Source organism: Galleria mellonella, unplaced genomic scaffold (genome assembly GCF_026898425.1).
Source record: "Galleria mellonella isolate WM207_F2 unplaced genomic scaffold, CSIRO_AGI_GalMel_v1 utg32, whole genome shotgun sequence".
Classification (NCBI taxonomy): Eukaryota; Metazoa; Arthropoda; class Insecta; order Lepidoptera; family Pyralidae; genus Galleria; species Galleria mellonella.
In genome coordinates, this window is record NW_026442075.1 from 7,396,097 (window position 1) to 7,421,582 (window position 25,486).

The following is a 25,486-nucleotide window of genomic DNA, read 5'->3' on the forward strand; positions in this document are numbered from 1 at the left end:
TCACGTTATATGTGTTTGAATTACTATTACCATTGTTGTTTATACAGTTATCTTAAAACAGCTGATAGCGACGATGCGGGAACGATGAATGTACCGATCTAATTATGGCTTAGAAATTTAGTATAAGTGTATAAACCTCATAATATCTAATAATTATTAATTAAATTAACTTTGCGATAATGTATTTATTTATTTAAAAGGTAGTATAAAATATTTTTCAATATTTAAATTAAATCATTGTAATCACTTGTTTAATTTAGAACTGGCAATGATTTCGTAAATAGTGAGTAGCAATATTCTGTTTATTTTTTGTCTTAGGACGGCGTCCTTGCAGTAATCCCAGCTTAGGAACATATGACTCAGAGCAGAGTCGATGCTCGAAGCGCTAGGCAACTGCTGCCAATTTATAGTACACACATTTCCAAATATATATGCATAAATGTTGGTAGGTACATTCTACTCTAAATTTGAATATAAAATGTGCCGAGCTAGTAGTTTGGTTATTCGTAATGCAGATACGATCATCTTTACTGTAATATTTTACTTTCTTACGTAAGGTACATTAACAATTATAAGAAATAAAGTTATAAATTACAGAAAATCTTTTTATATACATATATATGTATTTTAAATGTGAACATGACTTTTGAGTATTCTATATCTTTATAACATGTTATTCAATAATATCTTTAATAAATAAATATAGAGTGTTTGTTACCTCTTGACTCACGGCTCAACTAATCGTTATGAAAGGCATGTAGGAGAATTTCGGATATTTTAAATTATCTGCAACATACATTACATAATATTTAAAAGAAAATAGAGATCCCTATATATTACAATAATGTAACCCAAGGTATAAAAAATTTGCCTATTAAAGCTAATATAAAATACGAATTTATTTTTCTATCTATCTGTGCGAAGCCAGGACGGATTGCTAGTATTGTATAATTGTAAGATGTATTATAAGATGTAGCTATAATACAGTGGATTATTATCTTAATGACTGGTGACCTCCATCTCACAAAAACCACAGCCAAATACTACATTTTAAAAACAGTGAGGTATTTATAATGTTACATAGTGTATATGTGTTAGTACATAATTATATTTTAATATGTTAAAGCATTGTATTCTCTATTCTAGTCGAATAGAGAATACAATGCTATAACATCCAACTACAGATAATTTATAATATGTTGTTCAACGAGACAATAAAAGTATTTATTTCAAATGCATATATTTAAAAGACACTTTTAATTTTAGTAACGATTTTTCAATTATTTCTATTAAAACACATGGAGCATGTATTACTTAATTATTCATATTATTGAAGTTTTGTATGGGTTTAGATAAAAATATTTTATTTATATTTAACGGTATACACAATTCAATCTATGGTTGAGTGTGGAGATCATGACAGACTAATGATTCTGTTGTAATATTTTAATAACCTATTTGCGAGTGACCAATTCCATACGCCTGCTTGTCGACACACAGATTCGTTGCGAAAATTTGTGAACATTGCGTAAAGAAATCTCTCTACCATCACTGTTATAATATAAGTGCAATGCGGATTGAAACTATTGACAGAGCTGTTTATAGTTATGATATATTATACATAAAAATTATATAAGAATAGAAAAACCGTATTATTACTTCAACTTATAGACTGCAAAGACCGTGACTTTGAATTTAGGTGCCAGAAAATTTATGTGTCAATTTATATTTTCGGCTAAGTCTCAGGTGACTAAAAATACTGAAAACAAACCATATTTATACGTAACAGCAGTGGGCTCTTCACTCCTATTCCCTCTCACCATGATTGATTCTAATATGCTCGGTGCAATGTGGCCATGTCAAGTTGTACGAATAGGTATCACAACAGTAGTAGCCGACAAAAGCCTCTGATTAGTCCATTAAACTTTATTTATGGTTGTGATTGTATAAAGTATTTAGAGATATGAATTTTTATTTCTATATATTTATACAGGTACCTCCAAATCATATACGTAAAAATACAATAGTTAAACTAGTTAATATTGATTTTGTAATATTAGTTAATTACAATAATAATAATGCGAACAAAGATAAACATAACTCTTATTACTCATATAAATTTTGTTTACGATCTGAATAATAATCTAACACTAAAATTGTTATTGGTCTATTAAACGGTGTAACACTTCACATACGAGTTTATATGTCTTTTGCGAACACATGAAGGACATTGGTTATAATTTGGGAACTCTTATGAAATTGGGATATTGGTAACTAATCCGATCCAAAGTTACTAAACCACAGAATAACTATTATTTAATCTGTGGTGCAACGATTTACACTTTGGTAATTTTAGAAACGTTTGTTTAATAAACTACGAGAACGGCCCTCAAAACTGTTAGAACGATTCTTTGAACACGGCGCTATCGTTATTGAGTGAGAGACTATAGAGTATCCCTACATTATAAACTAAAGAGTAAATAAATCAATTGCTATTGAGTTCATATGAATGGAAAATTTCAGTAAACTATTACTAGAACAAAGTACTAGTAAAATTAGTACAAAATTCTAAGTAAGGTTACACCTGAATATCCTAACGCTTAAAGCTAAATAACAGATTTAATAAATAAGTTTGTATAACAAAAATAATACTTTATTAAAATTAAAATGAATATACACATATCTTAAAATATTATATCATCATATCAGCTGTTATCTACTGCCGAATATAGGCTTCCCTCATAAAAGGAGGTAATTAATACCAGTAGTTGCTATGCTTAGCAGGTAGGTTGGTAACCATAGTTAGCCCTTGGTAATGTTTTAAGAGGGGCACTGCTGTCCATCCCTCGACCGTTTAACACCTTTAGTTGCTTCTTACGGCACCCACGGGAAAGGAAGTGGTGGCCGAGTCTAAGCCGTCAAGCCGATTCAAAATATTATATAGATACCTTTTTTCTAGTTATACTACTTTTTTGTACATATCAGCGTTAGTAAAGTAAGTAAAGAGTAACTAAAAATGCTAAAGAGCTAGATTATTTTTTTCCAGAATTACTCCAATCGTTTGATTTTCAAGCGAAAATTTCTGTGTTATAAAGAATCAGGTATTGAACATCTGGCGATACAATCCAGAACACCGAGACCAAAGTCATTTCAGAAAAATTCGTTTCCTAAATTGGTTTGATCGGGAATCGTAACCAGGATTTTATTTATGCAAAGCAACGTGTCCGCTACTGTCTCACGCAGATTATTAATAGTATAGAGGTCATTGGTATTTAATTCTCTTTACGTTCCCCGCAAAGGACACAGCGTGCAGATATACATAGTTAAGAAGTATGTGTACAAGTAATTATTAGGTACTCACTTGTGTCCCAGTTCGTGGGTGATGGTGTGTGCTAGCATGATGCCATTATCCTCATTGACGGAACAGCTCCTGTCAGGTTTGCACATCCCTGCGACGTGCGCCACGCCCAAAGTGCTGCCGACAAATAAATATTAGCGATTTATAAAACGTAATATAAAAATTACCAGCAAAATAAAACTTATCGCATGTGGATGTGTAATATAATTTATATAGTGTTTTATACTGTACACGGAACAGATAAATATATGTAGAACTTTATATCAATCTATTCCTAGCCAGTTCAATGTCCCAGAATACCGTCACCGTGGATTCTAAACTGAGATGATGACCACAAAAAGGTATTAATAATTGGAATATTATTTTTTATTTGTTGTGAGATAGGATCTCACGAATTAGTTTAGATATAAGCAGATATTACGAACAACTAGCTAACGGAATATTCAAAGAACAGATATAAATAACATAGTCTAATATACAATAATTTAAAATAATAGTATAATAATTATATTATTATTACTATCTAGTAATGAAATCATAAAAACAACTTTCGGAGAGACTATTTGCTGCGTACCTATAGGTTTTTATATATTTCTGATCAAGTTTAAAATATTGTTTATTAAATGGTGTTCTAAGTTTATGTAATAGAAATGTTAAATCTAATTAAAAAAACTTAAGAGTGAGACCTGTATTTTATTCAGTTTACATAACAGGAAGAACCATAAAGAATTGAATGTTAATATGGCGGATCCAACGAAGTGTAATAATTATTATCCATTACTTATGATACAAAGTGCAAAAAGTACCTAAAAATTGTTTTTTGATAAACGATCAGTTTAATATGTATGAAATATTTGTTGATATTATTGAGGGGCATGCTATTCGAGCCTTTATTGTAAATAAAAAAGGTATTGCTTATTAATGGAATTTCTTTTTTTGTTAATTATATTTAAACGTTAAAAACTATTAAAAAATAATATTACAATATTATTTTAAATAGTTTTTAACATTAATAATAAATTATTAATTATATATTATTATTATTAATAATATAATTTTTTAAATTTTATTTACACGTAAAAATATTTGTATTGATTCAAATAAAAATGATAATTATATATATATATATATATGTGTGTGTGTGTGTGTGTGTGTGTGTGTGTGTGTGTGTGTGTGTGTATGTATATGTGTGTGTATATATATAAATGTTTTCACACCACAACAGTCGCATTTCACGACCGGAGAGTCGGAAACAATTACTGCCCACGTCCATTAAAAATACATCATGACTAACTGTTTATAAAAAAGATATCGTAAAACAATATAAAAATACAAATACATTAGTATCAAGTGGGATAGAAACAGATGTGTCTGCAAAGTCTGCACCGACCCGCGCCGTGCGCCCGCGCCTCGCTCTTATATTATCGGAGACGGACGGGAATAGGCGGCTAATAATACTCGTTGCTGAGTCACAGCTACGCGGAAGCCGATGAAAAGCTCTATAAATTCTGTGCAATAAATTCAATATACTCATGCAAAACTACACGTACATGTGCTTAAATATCATATTTACAGTCTAGCACAAAGGGCGACTTGCGGAACGCAGATTTATAATCAATCTAAATATCGATATTTATTTCACTATCTGTGTCACAACCTCGGGGTAATCGTTATTATATGGCGGATTTATGTGACTGCCATAAAATATTGCACGGATATTTATACACCGTATTGATTCCTTTTATTAATGAAATATCATCGTAACCTGAAAGTTGTTTGTGATTACGTTTCTACGATGTTCGATTCAGAGGATTTGTGAGCATATCTATAATATATTAAGTCCAGCTATAACATAATATCAATACTAGGTTTTCTCATTTCCTTCAGTGCGGAGATAACCTCTCTATAAAAATCCTTCCTATATCTTAATGGATGTCCATATCATAAAAGGAATTTGTATTCAAGTTATTATCTCCTAATACACGTATATAGAAAATTTTATAAGAACACAGAGACCGAGACAGAGAAAGAATAAGATTGAAAAATATCAGTAAAGATTTTCTTTCTTCTATTGTAATCTACATTTTAATATTACTATCTTAAATCTTTAATAAAAGTAATATTCATAGTTTTGTTACTTTTGTTGCACTATCTATAAAATACAATTATAACACAGATTAAAAATATGTCACAGATAAAAAAATAAAGCCACCTAATGCGTTGATGTCTTTTCTATGTAACAACATTGAGATTAAAATGTCATCTCTACTTAAATCTAATACTATAACTAATAAGACTAATCTATAAATTTAAATTAATTATTAATATAGATTATAAATACTTAAATATTCCACAGTTTATTTTATTATTATATCATCCTATTAGTATTATAAAACCTATTTAATTATAAATGCTAAAGTTTGTAAAGATGGATGAATGGATGGATAATGGATGTTTCTTATTCTTTCAAGCAAAAACTACTAGACAGATTTGAATAAAATTTGGTGCACTAGTAGGTTATATTCTAACTTTGTACATGTACCAAACTCACATGGAAAAGACGCGAGATTCAACTAGTTATAAATACGTTTAAAGAAGTTGAAATAACATACGTAGATAAGTAATATATGTGACTAAGTAATTATTACACAACCTGTTGCAAAAATATTTTATCAAATATAATATAAAACTTGTTTCTAATATTTAAACTTATAGTAAAGGGGAAATATTTGTTCGCAGTGGATAAACAAAAACAAAACTTAATTGGATAAAAAATAATTAACTGATTTTTTAAACATTCTTTCATCTATTGGAAGTTATATTATCAACAAGTAACATATTATTTAATATAATTATTAAAGATGTACCTGAAACTAGTCGAGCGTTATCGACCAAATTACAAGTAAGTTAAGCCGGTAGTAATAACATTAAAACTTAATGTATTCTTATGAAAATTTTAACAATAAAAACCCATGTTGGGTTACATATTATTTAAAAATAAAAATTAAGTTCCCCACGAAAATTATAATATTGTAAATTAAAGGATAAAATTAGCCAATTAAAGTTATTATTTAGCTTGCGTTGGGAAAACTATTGATGATATAAAAAATAACGAATAAATTATATAGTATTACTTACACAATAATCCATGAATTTATATACCAATATATAATAATATGGTTAAGTCCAAATAATCGTTTTTTCTTCAAATTATTACATCAAAATACGGGTAGAATCAAAAGATGATGACATTCGTCATTTATTCATCATAATATAATATTAATTCTTATCCAATTAAATAGTTTTATAATCAAAGTTGATTATATATATATATATATATAAATATAATGATACTGCTCATGTCTATAGGTGAGATTACTTTCCATGTGGGCCGTCAGCTTGTTTTGCCATTCTAAGTTGTATATAAAAAAAAAATTATATATCAATTTAAGGCAAATGTGAATAGATTATTTGTGGGCCCGTGAGGTCTACCTTAGACCACATTATCGCTTTCTTCAATGGTATATAAATTCCTCCTTATTAATTTTTCCCTCTTTAAAGAGTAATATTTGAATTCATCCTTTCGTTTAGTAGTTAAAACTGGTATGAAAATGCTAAAAGTAAGAAAAATGCCGCGGTGTAGGTAAGTGAACATCCTTAAGCTTAATATTATTGTAAACTTCTATTCGTCTATGTAAAGTACTATTTCATAATGTGAATTTATTTTTCTATCTACTTGTGCGAATCCGGGACGGATCGCTAGTCGTTAATATATATACTCGTATTAAATTGACACGGTCAATGTCCAAATTTGCATATATTTAGAGGTCATTCTCGAGTAACAGGTTGAACATAATTCTTTAATTTGTAATGGACATCAATTGGAAGATAATTGCATTTTAATAATATTAAACTTCAATTACTATTTCCCTTATATGGGACTCATAAATCATGTTTCGTTGGTTGTTTATGGCCTTCCCTGCCGGCGCGTGTTTTTGAAAAGGGAGCTGAACTTTGAATGGTAATGGAACATCTACTGTATTCATAGGTTCCAATATAATAAATGTTATAATACTATCCTATTAACCGTTAACTATCTACTGCTGATCATAGGCTTCACCTTATTGGGAGATTTTGCCAGTAGTTGCCACGTTTGGTTTGCAGGTTGGCAACTACAATTAGGATTTGATGATGTTTTAATAGGAACGCTGTTGCCCAATATTCGACGATTAAGTTCCCTTAGTCGCCTCTTACGACACTCACGGGACAGGAAAGGGTAGCTCATTCTATGTTGGGATCGCACGGCGATATAATAATATTAAATGTATATATGTAAAAAGTAATATTATAGGAAAAAAAAAATATTTGTACATCATAGAGATGATCCCCTGTATCCTGTATGTATAAACAGTTGTGTTTGCGTGGCTGTGTTTCGGTTTAAGAGGTAGGATATGGCAGTGAAATTTACATAACACCTTAGTCCTCAGTAATGGCATGAGGGGTTTTATGGGCGGCACAGTATACTCTGTTATGTTATGTCTATAGGCGACTGTTGCTACTTTCCATCAGGTGGGCCGTTAGCTTGTTTACCATTCTAAGTTGCATAAAACAAAAGTCGAGCTGTTCTCACTCCTACTTCACCTTTTTTGCATGTCTACATTCATATTTATACTTATACAAAAGTTGTTTTATGTCTTGTATATCTTTTATGTATGTATTAGTGTTCAAGATATGGTACCAGGATAGAAGTAAAAACTATCATGTTTAAATGAGACTATGTATAAGTTTTTATGAGTATAAAGTATGTTAAACGATATAGACTTCTTCTTGACATTGATCTTTTTCTCTGAAGAACTAGCACACAAATATATAGAGACAAAACAAGTAAATATAAGAAATAAATAAGAAAAAAGGCAGGCATCAAACAACTCTACAGTAGTCACGGTCTATTTCCTTCCCTCCCTAATTATGCTAATAATGGATGCTAAAATGGTTGCTATAATGTTACTCGTAATACAAGTGTCAGAAAAAAAACTTGATTTTCTGACCTGGAAATATTTGATGTTAGTGAGAAACAATATATTGAAATATTTATAAGATGCATATATAATTGTCGAAAGGGCACCGTTCGTACCGAACAATCCAAACTGTAAAATGTTAATTGACCGTGAACAATTGCAGGGAAGCTTTGAGAGTCGCTTCGGTCGGTGCCTTCAAACGAAACAGAGAAAGTCGATATGGGGATAACGTTAAACGTTTTCACAACTTTACAATACCATTTTCGGCAAATAATTACTTACAAAGGGGCCAAGAACATTGGTATGAAAAAAAGACAAAAAACAACTGACGCTTGATAATTGTTGGCCGTTCACCGATGAGTAAAGGTAATAGTGTTAGTAATCATGATTACCAATCAATTCAGTTAAATTATTATTATGCAAAATATTCGTAAAAATTAAATGTCAAAATTTCGACTGTATTTTTTGGTTTTAAATGTTCTATTATTGTAATAACCGTTAACTATCCACTGCTGAACATAACCTCCACCATTAGGAGGGTTTTGCCAGTTGTTCTCACGCTTAGTAGGCGGGTTGGCAACCGCAGTTTAGCTTTTAGCGATGTTTTATGAGGGACGCATCTACCCCTTCGTTTACTATAAGTTTCCTTAGTCGCCTTTTACGACATCAAACTAGAGGTAGCCTATTTATTCTATATTAAAACCTACACGGCGTTTTACATATTACGTACTTTTTATCCTAATTCACGCGAGAAAACCTACGGGATACAGTTATTTAACACATGACTATATTTTTAATTTAATCTACACAATAGGGGATCTTCATATTTTATTATCTATGAGTAATAAATCTAAATATTTTTACGAACTTTCACATTTATAATTTTAGTAGGATTTGATTAAATTGTTAGTAACTGTCTTTTTGCTGTTTTGTAAAATTGCGGTTATTTTATATATTCATTGGTTACTTGATATAAATAAATAATATGATATAATAGTACGTAATTTTCGGTTTATTGTGCAAAAAAGTAAAGGTTTTTAATACGACAGTTTTTATATTATATTCTTGTCAATGCTGAGTCGATTTTTATAATTTTTTTAAAACAATTTACTCATTCTCGAGCTAATTATATATCAGTTTTGTTACATTTAGTTGTTTTTTGTAGAATTAAATATTAAATTATATTTATATCATTTTGTTTAGATAACTTTATTAACTATTACATTAATAAACAATATATACCTAAGTAAATAAACCATATTGAAGTGATTTAAAATATAAAATCTTCATCAAATTATTTTGCTTTTCTGTTGACTGGTTGTATTGCGAAGTAATGTTTATATAAATGTACGCGAAGTTATAAATGTTTGATTTCACGATTAGGTTGTTTAAATATTTATGTATTTCGAAATGATTGACATATGAGCACATAGTTACTATATTAACAGCTTAAACACATCTTACTCAGTACACTGACAATTTTATAAATTATGGTATTTCTATACATATAAGTAACATTTTAATTTAAGAGAAACTTAACATACAACATGTAAGTATAAGTATCGAAAATTGAAATAACTATAAATTTGCGACCAACAAAACTGTCATGTATAAAGATAAGAACCACATTGCATCAACACAACGGGGACCCGGCGTCGGCGGACACTCGAGACGGCGTGGCGGCGGCGGTGACGCGGCGCGTTCTAATCAAAATTAACAGACTTTATTATTAACGGGTTCCCCTTTTGTCCAAGTCGGAATCGAGAATTAAGCAGTTTTCCGATTGTAGAATCAAGCAAAAGGAGATTAGTTATCGCCTTATCTCTCATGCAAATACATATTGTTATAAATGAGATTATAACTCATGTAATTTTTTCTCTGTACATTGATAATCTATGTAAATACCTATATATAATATAATACCTTACGAGTATATGTACATCTAATTACAAGACTGACACTCCATTTTTATGTAAGATGTTTGTATATATGTATGATTCTTAGAGAGACCTAGCAATTTACGACAAAATTTAAAAATGGTTCTTACCCATTCGGTATTCGAGGTTATTTTTTTATCAGCAAAATATAATTTTTATTTCATGTGGTATCGCATCAATTTATTATCGGTCAAATATAATTATTATTCATCTTTAAAACTACCGTTACAAATAACGAGATTCACTAAAATGACCAGCTGCAATGGTTACAATCGTAATCATACTGATGCTTAAACAATATCCATATACAGGTATTTGTGTATTTATGATTGCATTCTTTTTTTGGTTGTCGATGCATAATGTATTGAAGCACAATCCGCCACCGGCCGAGCCCTCGGACGCAACACCGTTACCAACACGCTCATTGTCTTTTGATTGCCGCCTTCCAAGAACATTCGACTACTCGTTTGTACCGTTTACCGAACGCACCATATACTTCCTCATTGCATTCATTACACACTCGTTTTTGGTCATACGTGCTCTGTATCAGAATTAATTTATTGAATTACTCGAATTCCACCGTCTTCAACTGCAAGCTCTTGGCACTTGTCTTTAATCGAAATTATTTATCGCAATTTCTTTATAAGATCACCGTCAAATATATCAGTGTTTCATTTTTATAAGCTTAATTCGTACATCGATGAATCATGAACACACGTTGAATACAATTATATTTAATAACACATTCAATACGAGCATACATTGTTATGTTCTTGTTGTAACCAATAAAATTCTAAAATCGTATCGAATTAGATATTATGAAACGATTACACATTACACATTATGAAAAGTCATTTTTAGAAGCATTGATACATAATGCTTTTAAAGATAATGAAGATGCATTAGGCAATTCGCGACAATTTGTTTACATATAGCATCAATTGGATAATAGTATTAACTAAATCATAATTCGCTTTTCCAGGTGCGACGAGCCTGTAGCTCACTAGATAATAGCGCCTATAAGTACCCGTAACACCGAAGGAATTGTAGGTAAGTTGGCTGCCTTTTAAAAAAGAAATATGCTTTTTTCTAGAAGTGTACGATGTCGTATCGGACCGAAAATACTACTGCTGGAAGTTGATTACTAAACGTGGCTGTGCGTGAAAGAAAGTGCTTTGCAACATGGTGGAAGATCACTTATCCAAATAGTTGGGATGTAACTTTAGTTTGTGGCGGGTTACGATGGTGAAATTCAGTAGCCGGTATTAATCCAAACACTCCCCATTATACATCCAATAAAAGATACATAAATGTCTGTACACAGTTTCAGTGGGTCGAGTCGGACCAATAGGCGTTGATTATTCGTGCTGCCCGAATGAATCGTTGAATACAGTTTAATGGAAAATTTTGCTAGTGTAGTGCTCAAGCCCAGAGGTGACAATAGTATTTCATATGTAGCCAGACTTGAGCTTTATACAATTACAAACGAGGTGCCAACGTGAAATACCGTCTCGCTCTACTGAGCACTTTTTGAAGGCTAAGTTTTTGTTGACTTGTCGTTATTATCGTGGAGACCATTTAAAATTTAATATTGTATAATATAAAAAATAATAATTAATAAAGATATTTATGTAAAATCAATTAAGATGACAAAAAAATTAATGTACTTTTATTTTATTTTTACAAATAAAGCAATTTGTAGACAATTGTTTTGACCGATTATAAAAAAATATGATCTATTAAAACTACAATATATGAGATACTTAGCAACAAAAATTAGTTGATCTGAACTAAAGTTTATTTGTAATGCTTGGCAACATTGTAAAATAACCAATTTTAAACAAATAATCACGTAATCTCCTAATAGAATTACATAAGATCGTATCTGTTTATTATCAGATTCGGGTATGCGGGTTACAGACAGCCGGCGCTAATGTTTTGTTGAAACTAACATATTATGTTAATGGCCATCGAACGGACAATTCAATGAAAGATTAACAAAGTACATATGTACATACAAGAACGCCTACACATAGGCACAAATATCTAGGATGCTATAAATAAATAAATATATGCCATACGATCGTAGCAAACCCCTTCTTCTTAAGTCCCAGTCTCGTGCTAACTTAAAATAGTTCATTTCAAGTGGTCCGACTGAAAATCGAACCTAATGCCTATGTATGTTAGGTATAGCGCCATGGAGGACGACTATTATATAGCATTTGAAGTACTAAAATATATATGTATATATCAATGATATATATTTTAGATTTCGCTCCATGTACCAATTTATTAAGCTTATTATGTACCTTCATTTTTCATATAACGTTTTACAGTATTTTGTATAGTTTAAGATACATTTAATGCCACCAATTTTTGTTTTCAACTGATCCTACATTACTGATTGAAAGTGTTATGTGGCGCTATACAATACTGTACAAAATAAAGTACCGCTACGAAAAAACATGTGTTCATTACTGTACAATATTCTTTACAACGGACGCATGAATGGCACACGTTATGCAATTGACAAAATTTCGCACGACCAAAAAAGTTGTGCTTGTAATTACTTGCGCAACATTGTGTGGATGAAGCTTTTGTCAAAATTACGAACACCCATTAGTTCACACTGAATATCCTTGGCCTTAATGCCGGCACTTTGATGTGATTGAACTGGTATTACCGTGCGATTCACAAACATACGCAAAAAAGTGATAATGATATAAACGGTAATTTGTCGATTCTTAAGTTGGGCAATTGGTTTTTTTTTTTTACAGTAAATAAAATTAATTTAACTATGTAAAAAAAACTTAATTTTCATTAAAATTTTATATTACTTTGTAACTCCGTCAACTTTTTCGTAATATAAGTAATTATTAAAGACATAATTACAATAACAGTTATTCTGATATACGCGGAAGCGAATAAATAATGAAGATATGAAAATTGTTAGTAAAGTTGTGAAGTAACTTCAACATGGCTGTACTTTAAAGATAAATAAGTAATAATAATATAGTAAGTTCTATATTATTTACCTTTTAATTTTGACAGCGACCTTGCGTTTATATTACCCTTTGAATAATTTTCCTAAAATAGGTAGCTATTTAAGGACCTATTAAGAGGAGTATATATTAGACATCATTAATATTCATGACCCAATTCGTCATATCCTACCGTCATATGTTTGGACGTGATGTGAACGTATAAATATTTTGTGTACACGCATTTTAGCTTTGCTTTATACAGTTGGTTATATTATGATTAAAAATAATTTTAACACTGGTCATTTGCTGTGACACTATATCCACATATAGAAACTTTAGATTATTAGAATGCAATAATATGTCAATGTAATTAACGAATTAATAGCGTTTGTATAGGCTGGAGTAGACAGAGCGGCGGCGTCTACTCATTTGGTGTTAAGTGTTCTGGAAATTGTATTTACACACAGTAAATCTACAAAGACTAAACATGACCGATATCGTACATTGTAATAAATTTATAAATGGATTATTTCGCTATCCATATGACTATATAAATATCCATAGAACTATATAAATGGATTTAGTCGTTTCAAAATTTGTAAATAATTTACGATTACATTTCGAGATACATACATACATATAGATACATAGTTCTAGTTATAGATGCAAACCGATACATTTTAAATCTGCTTATTGGATAATAAATGTTATCGCATCAGAATACACCATAATGTATAATAATTGGCGTGCAAATTAGATGGAATTACCGGTAGTTGACATTCCGTGTCGTGCCAATTAAAAGGTATAACTTAATAGTTTGTATTAACATTAATCCAAATCAAGTTTTGATTTTGATCTTTCCTTATTTATTACGTTCTTTGCGATTTTTATATTAAACTTATATAATGAAATTATTTAATTTAAATTGGTAAGAATTCCTATTTCGTCAATCGATTTTTATTTGGAACAAATGTAATAGCCTAATTTATTTATTGGCAAGAATCTTTTTGCAGGTGGTAACGATAAAATTGAGATTTCCGTCTCATTTCTTGGCATTTCTATTTATTTTAACAATAAACATTTGCTATTGCTATTAAAGAAATAGGTAAAGAACTATACTATGGAGGAGGCCTATATTCAGCAGGAGACAGTTAACAGCTGATATAATGAATATAATAATAACGAAGATACTTATAATAATTTTAATAAGTCTACTACTTATTACTCTTAGTCTAGTTAAAAAGATAAGTTCGACAGGGTCGTTCTTTTGTTGCGAGTAAGACAGCTAGTGTAATCGCCACTCCAATACATATGAGGGTGGGGGAAAGGGATTGTTAGTAATGGAGACTAAGAATCCCATTGCTAGCAATATATCCAACCAGGTCGACCTCCTCGTGGTTCCCCATGGAAACTATCATGATTAATTCCAGATGAATTCATCATGATGGGCTAACCGGTCTGTTTTCATTCTCATCTATCACCCTTCACTGGAGCTCCGCCAGCATATCCCGTTAGCGCAGGTGGGGTTACCATTCTATTAAAATCCATTAAAAAAAATACATATGAGTGCATAGGTATAACATTAAATATGTAGGCTACCAACCTCTTTCAAACCTATATAGTGACAGAAAAATAAATAGTGACGTTCTTGACAATCTCCTTGTCTTAGCAAATTTTACGGAACTATATATTGTATCGCGACTTATTTTATCTGGATTTATTTACTGTAAATATTATTCATTATACAATCTCGTACTAAATCTTTCTTTCTTTCACTCCTTCTGAATTTATATATATAAATATCATCAAGCCCACATCTCTACATTTCTACACTGGTGACCCCGACGTGATCATTTTCATTCATCGATTTTTGGAAGAAAAAATGACGGAGAGCGGCACCGTTTCCACAGTACGAGACGACACGTCATCAGAGGTATTTAAAGTCGCAATTAAAGTTCCACCATTTTGGCCAGAAGAGCCAGAGATATGGTTTGCTCAAGTCGAGGGCCAATTTGCTATTTCAAAAATTACTAGCGATCTAACAAAATTTAATTATGTAATCGGACAACTCGACCATCAATTTTCTAAAGAAGTTAAAGACATTATTATCAGTCCGCCAGCAGAGGGAAAGTATGAAAAGCTTAAATCGGAGTTGGTTAAGCGCCTCAGTGCATCCAAAGAGAAGAAGGTGAATCAACTGCTAATGCACGAGGAGCTAGGCGACCGCAAGCCTTCGCAATTTTTAAGGCATTTGCAGAGCTTAGCCGGACCAAAGGTACCAGATGAATTTCTTCAAACAATTTGGACCAGCCGTCTTCCTGCTCATATTCAGACCATCCTTGTGGCACAACCTAACGCAGATTTAGAGGTGTTAGCGGATCTAGCAGATAGAATTATGGATCTCGCACCACGTTCACCTCAAGTTGAAGCGACAGCTCGTGATGATGCAGCTGCAGGACCAAGTTCTAGCAATCATATGGCGAATGAAATAGCGGAGTTGCGCAAGCAAGTAAAGTCACTTACCATGCAACTAAATCGTCGCCAGCGCTCCAGATCTAGGAAGCCTCAACGTAGCCGATCAGCATCAAGGTCTCATTCTAATTATAAGAAATTTCCCGTTTGTTGGTATCACCATAAGTTTGGCAGTAAAGCTAACAATTGTATCAAGCCATGCGATTACAATCAGGAAAACTAACAAGGCAATCGATAGCGGCGACCAGCGATTGCCCAACCTCCTGTAGTCGCCTTTTTGTTATGGATCGGAATACAAAGACTCAGTTTCTCGTCGACACCGGAAGCGATCTCTGCGTCTTTCCACGATCACTACTACGACAACGTCGGCTCAAGACCAACTATCAACTGCGTGCTGCTAATGGTAGCGTCATCGATACCTACGGTTACGCACATTTAAACCTAGACTTAGGACTACGTAGACAGTTTCCATGGCGTTTTGTAGTCGCTGATGTAACAAAGTGTATTATAGGTGTAGATTTTTTATCCTTTTACAATTTAATGGTTGACTGTCGCAATCAACGTTTAGTAGATAATACCACTACACTCACTGCTACAGCTTCACTTTCACATCCATCCAACACAATACAGTCTGTAAAAGTTTTGATAGGTGATTCTAAATTTCATAATATTTTAATTGATTTTCCTGAAATTACACGACCAGCCGGGGTACATAGGACTATTTCACACAACACAGTTCATCACATACGCACAACACCTGGCCCACCCGTACATTGCAATCCCCGGCGTCTTGCTCCGGACAAGTTGAAAATTGCCAAACAAGAGTTTGAGTCCATGTTAGCTAATGGCACAGCTAGGCCTTCAGAGAGTCCGTGGGCATCGCCATTACATTTAGCTCCGAAAAAAGATAACGGTTGGCGTCCTTGCGGAGATTACCGTATGCTAAATGCACGGACGATTCCTGATAGGTATCCGATTAGACATATTCATGATTTTACTCATTCCATTTCTGGATGTAAAGTGTTTTCTACTATTGATCTTGTTAAAGCCTATAATCAAATACCCGTAAGTGTTCAGGACATACCGAAGACTGCCATTACAACCCCATTTGGTCTATACGAATTTCCGTATATGACCTTTGGTTTAAGAAATGCAGGTCAAACTTTTCAAAGATTTGTTGATGAGGTGACTAGGGGATTGGATTTCTGTTACTGTTATTTGGACGATTTCCTCATTTTCTCTAAATCTGAAGCTGAACATGAGCAGCATTTACGTATTGTCTTTGCCAGGATGAAAGAATACAATATTGTAATTAATACTGCAAAATCGGTCTTTGGCGTATCGGAAGTAACCTTTTTAGGCTATCGAATTTCCGAAAAAGGTACTAGGTCCCTGGATACTAAAGTGCAGGCGATCAAGGACTTTCCTCCACCAAAAGATGTAAGGCAGCTTAGAAGGTTTTTGGGCATGATAAATTTTTATAGGCGTTTTCTGCCTCATGCTGCTCAAATCCAGGCTCCTCTTAATTCTCTTTTGGCAGGTTCAGTTAAAGGCTCTAGTCCTATTAATTTAACTGGAGACACATTAAAAGCCTTTGAAGCCTGTAAAGAAAGTCTCTCGAACGCTGCACTGTTAGCTCATCCAGATTGTGAATGTAAGCTAGCTTTAGTCACAGACGCCTCTGATACAGCTATTGGTGCAGTACTTCAACAATTTAAGAATGGTGCATGGGAACCTTTAGCATTCTTTTCCCAGAAACTCAGCCCTTCTCAACAAAAGTACTCACCATATGACCGAGAGTTATTGGCAATTTATGATGCAATAAAATACTTTCGTCATATGCTTGAGGCTAGACATTTTACAGTCTATACTGACCATAAACCGATCAGTTTCGCTTTCCATGAACGGAAAGCCAACTGTTCGCCTAGGCAGTATAGACATAGATTACATTTCCCAGTTTACCACTGACATTCGTCATATTTCGGGTAAAAATAATGTTGTGGCTGATACATTATCACGTGTTGATGAATTGCAAATTCCAGTCAGTTTGAAAGCCATAGCTGAAGCACAGGAAACTGATCCTGAATTATCTCATTATCTAGACGAACCAAACTCTTTATGTCTAGAGAAACGAGAATTACCTGGGAGTTGTATCTCATTGTACTGTGATATCAGTACAACAACTCCTAGACCATTTGTTCCTAAAACCCTCAGAAAGGAAGTTTTTGACAGCCTTCATTCTCTGAGCCACCCCGGGTCTAACGCGTCTGCTAAAATGGTAGCTCAACGCTTTGTATGGCCCGGCATCAGAAAGGACTGCAGAGTGTGGGCTAAGTCTTGTCTAGCTTGTCAGCGATCTAAAGTAAGTCGTCACGTGTCTGCTCCGTTGGGCACTTACGACTTACCTCGAGCACGATTTAAGGTAGTGCATATTGACCTTGTCGGTCCCATGCCTCTGTCTCAGGGATATCGGTATTGTCTCACTGCCATCGACCGTTTTACAAGGTGGCCTGAAGCAATACCGATAACCGATATTTCAGCTGAAACTGTCGCCAAGGCTTTACTTTCAGGCTGGATTTCTAGATTTGGCTGTCCTGAGCAAATTGTTACGGACCGTGGCCGCCAATTTGAATCGGCGCTGTTCGAACAATTATCTCAGATTACAGGGTTCGAACACAAACGAACTACAGCCTACCATCCAGCGTCTAACGGCCTTGTTGAAAGATTTCACAGGCAGCTTAAGACTTCCATCATGTGTCATGCGAATAGTACTTGGACGGAATCTCTTCCGTGGGTACTATTGGGCATACGAAGTTCTTTTAAAGAGGACTTACAAGCTTCTTCAGCAAACCTATGGAGAACCTTTAAGACTTCCAGGCGAATTTTTCGACCGCCATTTGAAGGTTCTACTGATGTCACTAATTTTATGGCTCGTTTACGTTTATTCGCCAATAAAATCAAACCTGTTGCTGCTTCTCGTCATAGAAGTGACAAAATATTTATTTTCAAAGATCTTGCCACTACCAATTATGTATTCCTTCGCGAAGACGCATTGCGTAGTTCTCTCCAACCAGCGTATACAGGACCTTATCTTGTATTGCTCAGAGGTGACAAAACCTTTAAATTGCTAATCAAAGGTAAAGAAGTCACTGTTTCTATAGATAGGTTGAAACCTGCCTACATTTTAAACGATCACACCACACTTAACAACCAAGACACGAACCATCCTGTAGCTAGGACTACTCGTTCTGGACGTCGTGTCCGATTTCCAGATTTCTATCGCCCTTAACCAGGTCTCATGGGGGGGAGTGATGTAGGCTACCAACCTCTTTCAAACCTATATAGTGACAGAAAAATAAATAGTGACGTTCTTGACAATCTCCTTGTCTTAGCAAATTTTACGGAACTATATATTGTATCGCGACTTATTTTATCTGGATTTATTTACTGTAAATATTATTCATTATACAATCTCGTACCAAGTCTTTCTTTCTCTTACTCCTTCTGAATTTATATATATAAATATCATCAAGCCCACATCTCTACATTTCTACACATCTCTACATCTCTACAAATACATTTGCCCTTTGAAGTAACATTAGCTGTACTCGTATAATAAAATTTGTCAAGTAGACAGTTTTAATTTATTCTACCAAATAAATAATTATTTTTATGTTTATAAGCGATGACTACCACTTTTCATCAGATGGGTACGATAGCTTGTTTGCAATTCTGAATAATATAAATATATAAGGATATATAAAATATACAAACTCTATAAAATGTATATAAATATTTGTGTATTGATGAAATAATAATTAAGTTCATACCTACAAGGAGCGTCATGCACGCTGCAGATATCTTGTCTAGTAATAAGGATGGCAACGTCGTGATGGTGTGGGTCGCTGTCACTATAGGGATTCTGCAGTTGTTGCCAGTAACAAAACGATGCTAAGGTTATATCTGCATTCGACGACACCGATAGTTTCGGCTTTGTTTCTTCCTCTTCAATAAGAATTATTTTCACAACAACAACTTTAATGTAGTTTCCAATAGTTGGATCCATATAAAGTGATGACACCTGCACAAGAGAGACATCTTTAATTTGATAAACAAGTGTAGTGTGAAATAAAATGAAATTAATTTAACACATAGCTTACCATGTTCATTATAGTAAGTAGATACTCCTCTAGTTTATTTTTCTCGTGAAAATCTGTCATGGACTTATCGGCGACAAGCAGCACCTCAACATGTCTAGGTTTACTGACGGACCGTGTAGTACGCCTCGTTTCTTCCCAATAACGTCGACGTGAATGTGTACGCTGCTGATATCGGTTGAGGTCCTAAAATATTTTTGTAATATTAAGAAGACTATTTCTCAAAGATTAAAATTTATAAAAACCGCTTAAGAGGCGTATATGAATATTAATAAGTGAGTACTTCCTCTGTATATTAGAATAAGCAGTTTGTGCTATATCAGCAGATTTATTTAATAATAGTACCTTGAGTGAATTTGATTTATGTTCTTCGATTTCATGCCTTTGCAAATTTTTAGTTTTCCATTGATAAGGTGGTTGTTTCGTTGCGCAGTTCTTTGATCGCCTATTTCTTCTTCGTCTATTCTTACGTCGTAATCTTGGTTCGTTTGTTGATTTATTTCGACTTTTATTTCTTATTACAGATAAAGGTCGTTCAAAAGACCTACTTGATTCTGAAGAATAACTTTTAGAATTGGTTTTTATCCTTCTTTGTTCCATTCGTAACCTAGACTGCTGTCTTCTATATTCAGTAGGATTTCGTCTTAAAGCTTCAAGTCGTTTTCGTCTTTCTTCTATTCCATTCATATAACTTCTTCTTCGCTGTTCCAAGGCTTGTTTGACTTCACTCTTTTTTCTTGAACGTTCATAGCTATTTTTATTATTCGAAACATTGGAATCTGACTGACTGTAGGCTTCTCTTTTCGTTCTATGATAAGCTTTGACTTTATCTACAGCAGATCTTTTAAATATTACGTGTGGTCTACCTGGAGAACCATCTGTGGAAGTTGTGTTTGAAGGCTCAATCCAATATTCTCCGTGTTCAGTTCGTAAAAGTCCTGCCTGTGAACAAATGATATGTATTATATTAAATTTGTTAATTTAATAATAATAAAAAAATATAAATAAATATCGAATCATGTTATTAAAAAAAAACACCGGCTACCTTAAAAAAACGATATAATTATTATTGTGCTAATATTGTTAATATTAAGTGCTATTATTTATGAATTATATATAAAAATATATTTATTATCTTTTTTTTCTATTTTATTTACGTATTAAACACTAAGTAAAAATTTTCATTGCGGACACGATATTTCACAGTCATTTTGATTGTGAAATATCGTGTCCTTGTAATTTAAACTAACTATTCAGTCACTCTCAAAATAATATTTTAAACTATTTAAAATAAAAGCAAATTTCATAGCTTCGCTTATGGAAACTCGATATTTACAATTCCTATAGGTATTTCTAAAAACGTATCTCAGTGAATGTCTATATATTTTTGAAGAAAGTAAAAAAAAATATATATTTTGTATATAAAGCAAAAAGTACTCAGCGCAGAAATTCCCCGATTACAATAATTCATTGTTTTTAACAAGAAATTTTGTTTTTTAAATTAAAAAATTAAGTTTAATAGGTTAGTAAATTTGAAGAAACTTATTAAAATAGGTTCTTTGTTGGTGATGATGTACACTATCGAAATGAAAACCTCCTCTTCCCTTAATGATACCATTTTATAAGTTCTTATACATTAACAACCTACTTATACTATTAATAAATCACAAGGCACTTTAGTAATAGTTGTTTCAAGTTAACCCTTCTTTGTATAATGTGTGGAAATTTCCATCATAACATTGAGTGCCCAAAAATTATATAAAAGAACAATTTCACTTTAATTTCATCGTGTCTTTTTTAATGTCCATTGTAGAAAATAAAACACAGCTGTTAATTTTTTTTTTCATTTTCTTTTAATTTTGAGCATGAATTATATCACCTTGTTAAAATTCCAGACACATTATCATATTGAAGACTAGGCAGCATGGTCTCCGACCTTAGCCTGTTCCACAACGGAACAAACATACTTAAAAAAAATATAAATCACCTTGATTTATTTCACCAATAAAAAAAATCATGCAAAGAAGGGTTAAGTACATAAGATAAAGTTGTCAAATATAGTTAAGAACAAGGAATTACAAAATCTTTGCGTAAAACAAGATAGTCAACTATTCTAATAGGTCCTCTACTTATAAAATAGGTAATATTCGTTTGTATACTGTTTCTTACTTATTATTATTATTTAAGTACATATACATATATTTTTAATAAAAAAAAAATTAAAAGCAAAATTATATTGTGAAATATAGTGGCTAATGAACAAAGTAAAATTACGTGACAAGACGTCCATTGAGTGGCAAACCGGTTTATTGAGCAGTGGGTCAACTATTCTAGTCGTCGTTTGTTTGTTGGCGGTACTACCTAGATAAATTGATTGATAACGAACCAGAGGCGGCTATGCGCAAAATTTTATGGAAACTATTCGATCTGAACTGAGATCTCGATAGGATTATTGCTACGAGATATATATGTCCCGCTATGATTATTGATTAACAATCATAATTTTAGATGTATATATGTGCTTATTATTAGGATATAAAATATTTAGGAAAAGGTAAATTCTATCTATTCAAATATAGAATAATAATGTTGTAGGAATAAGAGTGAAATAGATAAATACCAAGCGTTAGTTTGTTTCACACACGGATATTTCATACGTAATATTTTAATAAAATAACCACTGGAAACAACTATCTCTTATATAGCGGAAGTAATATTGGCCATTATAAAATAAAATTTAAGATAAAGTCCATCGATAGCAAAGAAAGTTATTAAAATCGAAATACATTTTGAAGTCAATGAAATCATCTTCTTTCTTGTCTTCATTTCATATATGGGGTTTACGAAGTAATATGTTTTTCTCTTCGATTTCGAAACAAGCTGACGGCTTACTTGATGGAAAGTGGTAACCGTCGCCTATAGTCATAAGCAGTATCATGGACATAACTTTTGTAACTATACAAACATATTCCTTCCTTAAAACGCTCTATTCCTCTTCACTCCTATTATTATTGGAGAAGATTAAGGAAACAACATTTAGGTAAACAACTACCTAATCAATATTTAAACTATAACTGATACTATTTTTAAAACTTATGTTAATTTTTTAACGATATAACGGGAACTTTTTTACCAATTGTCGGAGACATAAAGCATTCATTCCCGTTAGATATATGTGTAAATATCATAATTAATCATTGTGCATACATAGGATTATTAACTTCAGATTAACAGGTATAAGTATAATTAGAATCTAGAGGATATTACAAGATCTGATAAATAGATTGCAGTGTAGTGTATGTAATTATCTAGCAGTTAGCACAAAGCGGGCTAGCCTGTATGTCGCCGGCGGCCTTGTGAGACCGGCCACGAAAGCTGTAGGTATTGACTACGCAATATTTTAATAATAATTAATTAATTAATTGATAATTAATAGCCAATTTCTTGTTACCAAAGCGACCAACTGTAGGTACACCTGCCTAATATTAAAATCATATGTGGCGTTAACATTTAATATTATAATAAGTAATTATGAATAGGAATAGCTAATCAAAACATATTAGTAGGTATTAATTCTCTATACTGTCACGACTCATTCTAAATTTAGAATGATTAGGTATGATAATTATGATCTGTCCACTTATTATATAATGGTAATTTTTGCAATTATATTTTTATTAGATACTTAAACATGCGTGTACTCAGATGTCGTCATTTAATATCTTTTTCTATACTTATAATAAATCTGTAGAGAGGTCAATTCTGTATATGAAATATATTTCCAAAATAACTATCAGGGGTTGCTTAGTGATCGATACTGATACCAAAAATGCAATCAGTAAAATTTTTGTCTGTCTGTCTGTCTGTATGTTCGTTATAGAAACAAAAACTACTCGACGGATTTTAACGAAACTTGGTACAATTATTCTTCATATTATAGTTTCTTCACATTATAGTATATTTTTCATCACGCTACGACCAATAGGAGCAGAGCAGTGAAGGAAAATGTGTCTGTTACATCAAAACCACTGAACCGTGAGGAAGGACATAGGCTACTTATTTTGCGAAAAACGACGGAAACGCGGACGAAGTCGCAGGCAACAGCTAGTATTTAATATAATAATAAGTAAATGAGTAATGACTAAGAAAGTTACATTCGTATAGGACTGTTACTACTTTCATTTTAATAAGGATTTTGGGAGATGTGTTCATTTCTAATCATATAAAATGTTTTTTTTTAATTCTGATTTTTACAATTTTAATAAAATTATCACTATCATCATATTATCCGGTAATTGTCTAATGTTGAACATAGGTCTTCCCCTGTTGGGAGGTTTTGCCAGTTGTTGCCACGATTGGCAAGTGGGTTAGCAACCGCAGCCGGGTTTTGGTGATGTTTTAAGAGAGAAATTGATGCCCATCCCTCTACCATAAGAACCACGGGAAAAAAGGGTCATTAGACCATTCCACGTTAGTAACACACGGTGATTGATGAAATAACGAAAATTAGTTTAAAATTGACAAAGACAAAAAAAAAAAAATAAAACCTCTTTCTCTTTCGGTAAATAATAATTAACACTAATATGGATAAAAACGAATTACTAACTCTTCATAGAGACAATTCGATTTCTATATCTATGGTGCTCACATAGAAAGTGAATGTAAATATCACGGATATTTCCACACGAAGCTTCCAACAGGTGCCTCCTCGGTCAAGTGGATCTTATGTGCTTTCGGCAGTGAATTAATATTTGAGATGTTTCAATTCATTATAATGAGCAACCACCTTTAATACCGGTTTTGAGTTAATAAGTACTATGTAGTAGTAGTACATTTCTTAGTGGCATAGCTTATTAATAAAATAAAACTGCTTCGCCTTTCTACAGTTGCTCGCATCTTCGTCAAATTAAACTATTTCTATTTATTCACATGAATTAGTTGCAACAAGAGTAAACTTTAAAATAAACAATAAAATCAATATAGATGAATGCAAACGATTGTTTATATTACACCGGTATTTTCTAGTTATTATTTCAATATATTCACATAAAAATGTACGTAATTATCAGTTATCTAGCACAAAATCATATAGGATAAGTTCTATTGGTGAGTGGATGCGAAATCGCTTAATTTAAGATTAAATGGTGCTGTCATAGTTCATTGTCATAGTTCCAGAGTTATTTATATTATTTATTTACAGCTCATATTACGAGTATTATTATAATTTAAGCCAAAATTCCCAAACTGCCAAAATAAAAAAAGAACTTTTTCCACAATCTACCTTTACCTATGCAGACGGAATAATACTAAAAAAAGATTACAAACTGAGATAAACCTACCTACCGATTATAGTGTTGCAATGGATATAGAATGTTAATAAAATAAAAGAAGTAATATGATTAATATATCTTGTGGGTCTTGATGGGCATGAAATTAAATATAATTGTTAATTAATGGACGTCTTTCAAAGAATTAATAGCTCGGGTATTCCTAGAGGCCTAGGGATTGGCAGACATATTTGAGACTTGATAAAGTTAATTTGTGTTGCCTGTTTTTTTCG

At 32.4% G+C, this 25,486-nt stretch overlaps 1 protein-coding gene across 1 annotated transcript in view; it reads right to left on the reverse strand.

The window, feature by feature from the left end:
• LOC113510803 (A disintegrin and metalloproteinase with thrombospondin motifs 12) overlaps window positions 1–25,486 on the reverse strand; it is a 98,615-nt gene that overhangs the window by 19,409 nt on the left and 53,720 nt on the right. Inside the window, exons 5-8 of the mRNA XM_052896293.1 lie at window positions 20,272–20,868; window positions 19,930–20,112; window positions 19,600–19,850; window positions 3,362–3,475 (exon numbers count right to left, since the gene is read on the reverse strand). Coding sequence (XP_052752253.1) covers window positions 3,362–3,475; window positions 19,600–19,850; window positions 19,930–20,112; window positions 20,272–20,868 — 1,145 coding nt within the window. The remainder of the gene's footprint in view (window positions 1–3,361; window positions 3,476–19,599; window positions 19,851–19,929; window positions 20,113–20,271; window positions 20,869–25,486) is intronic.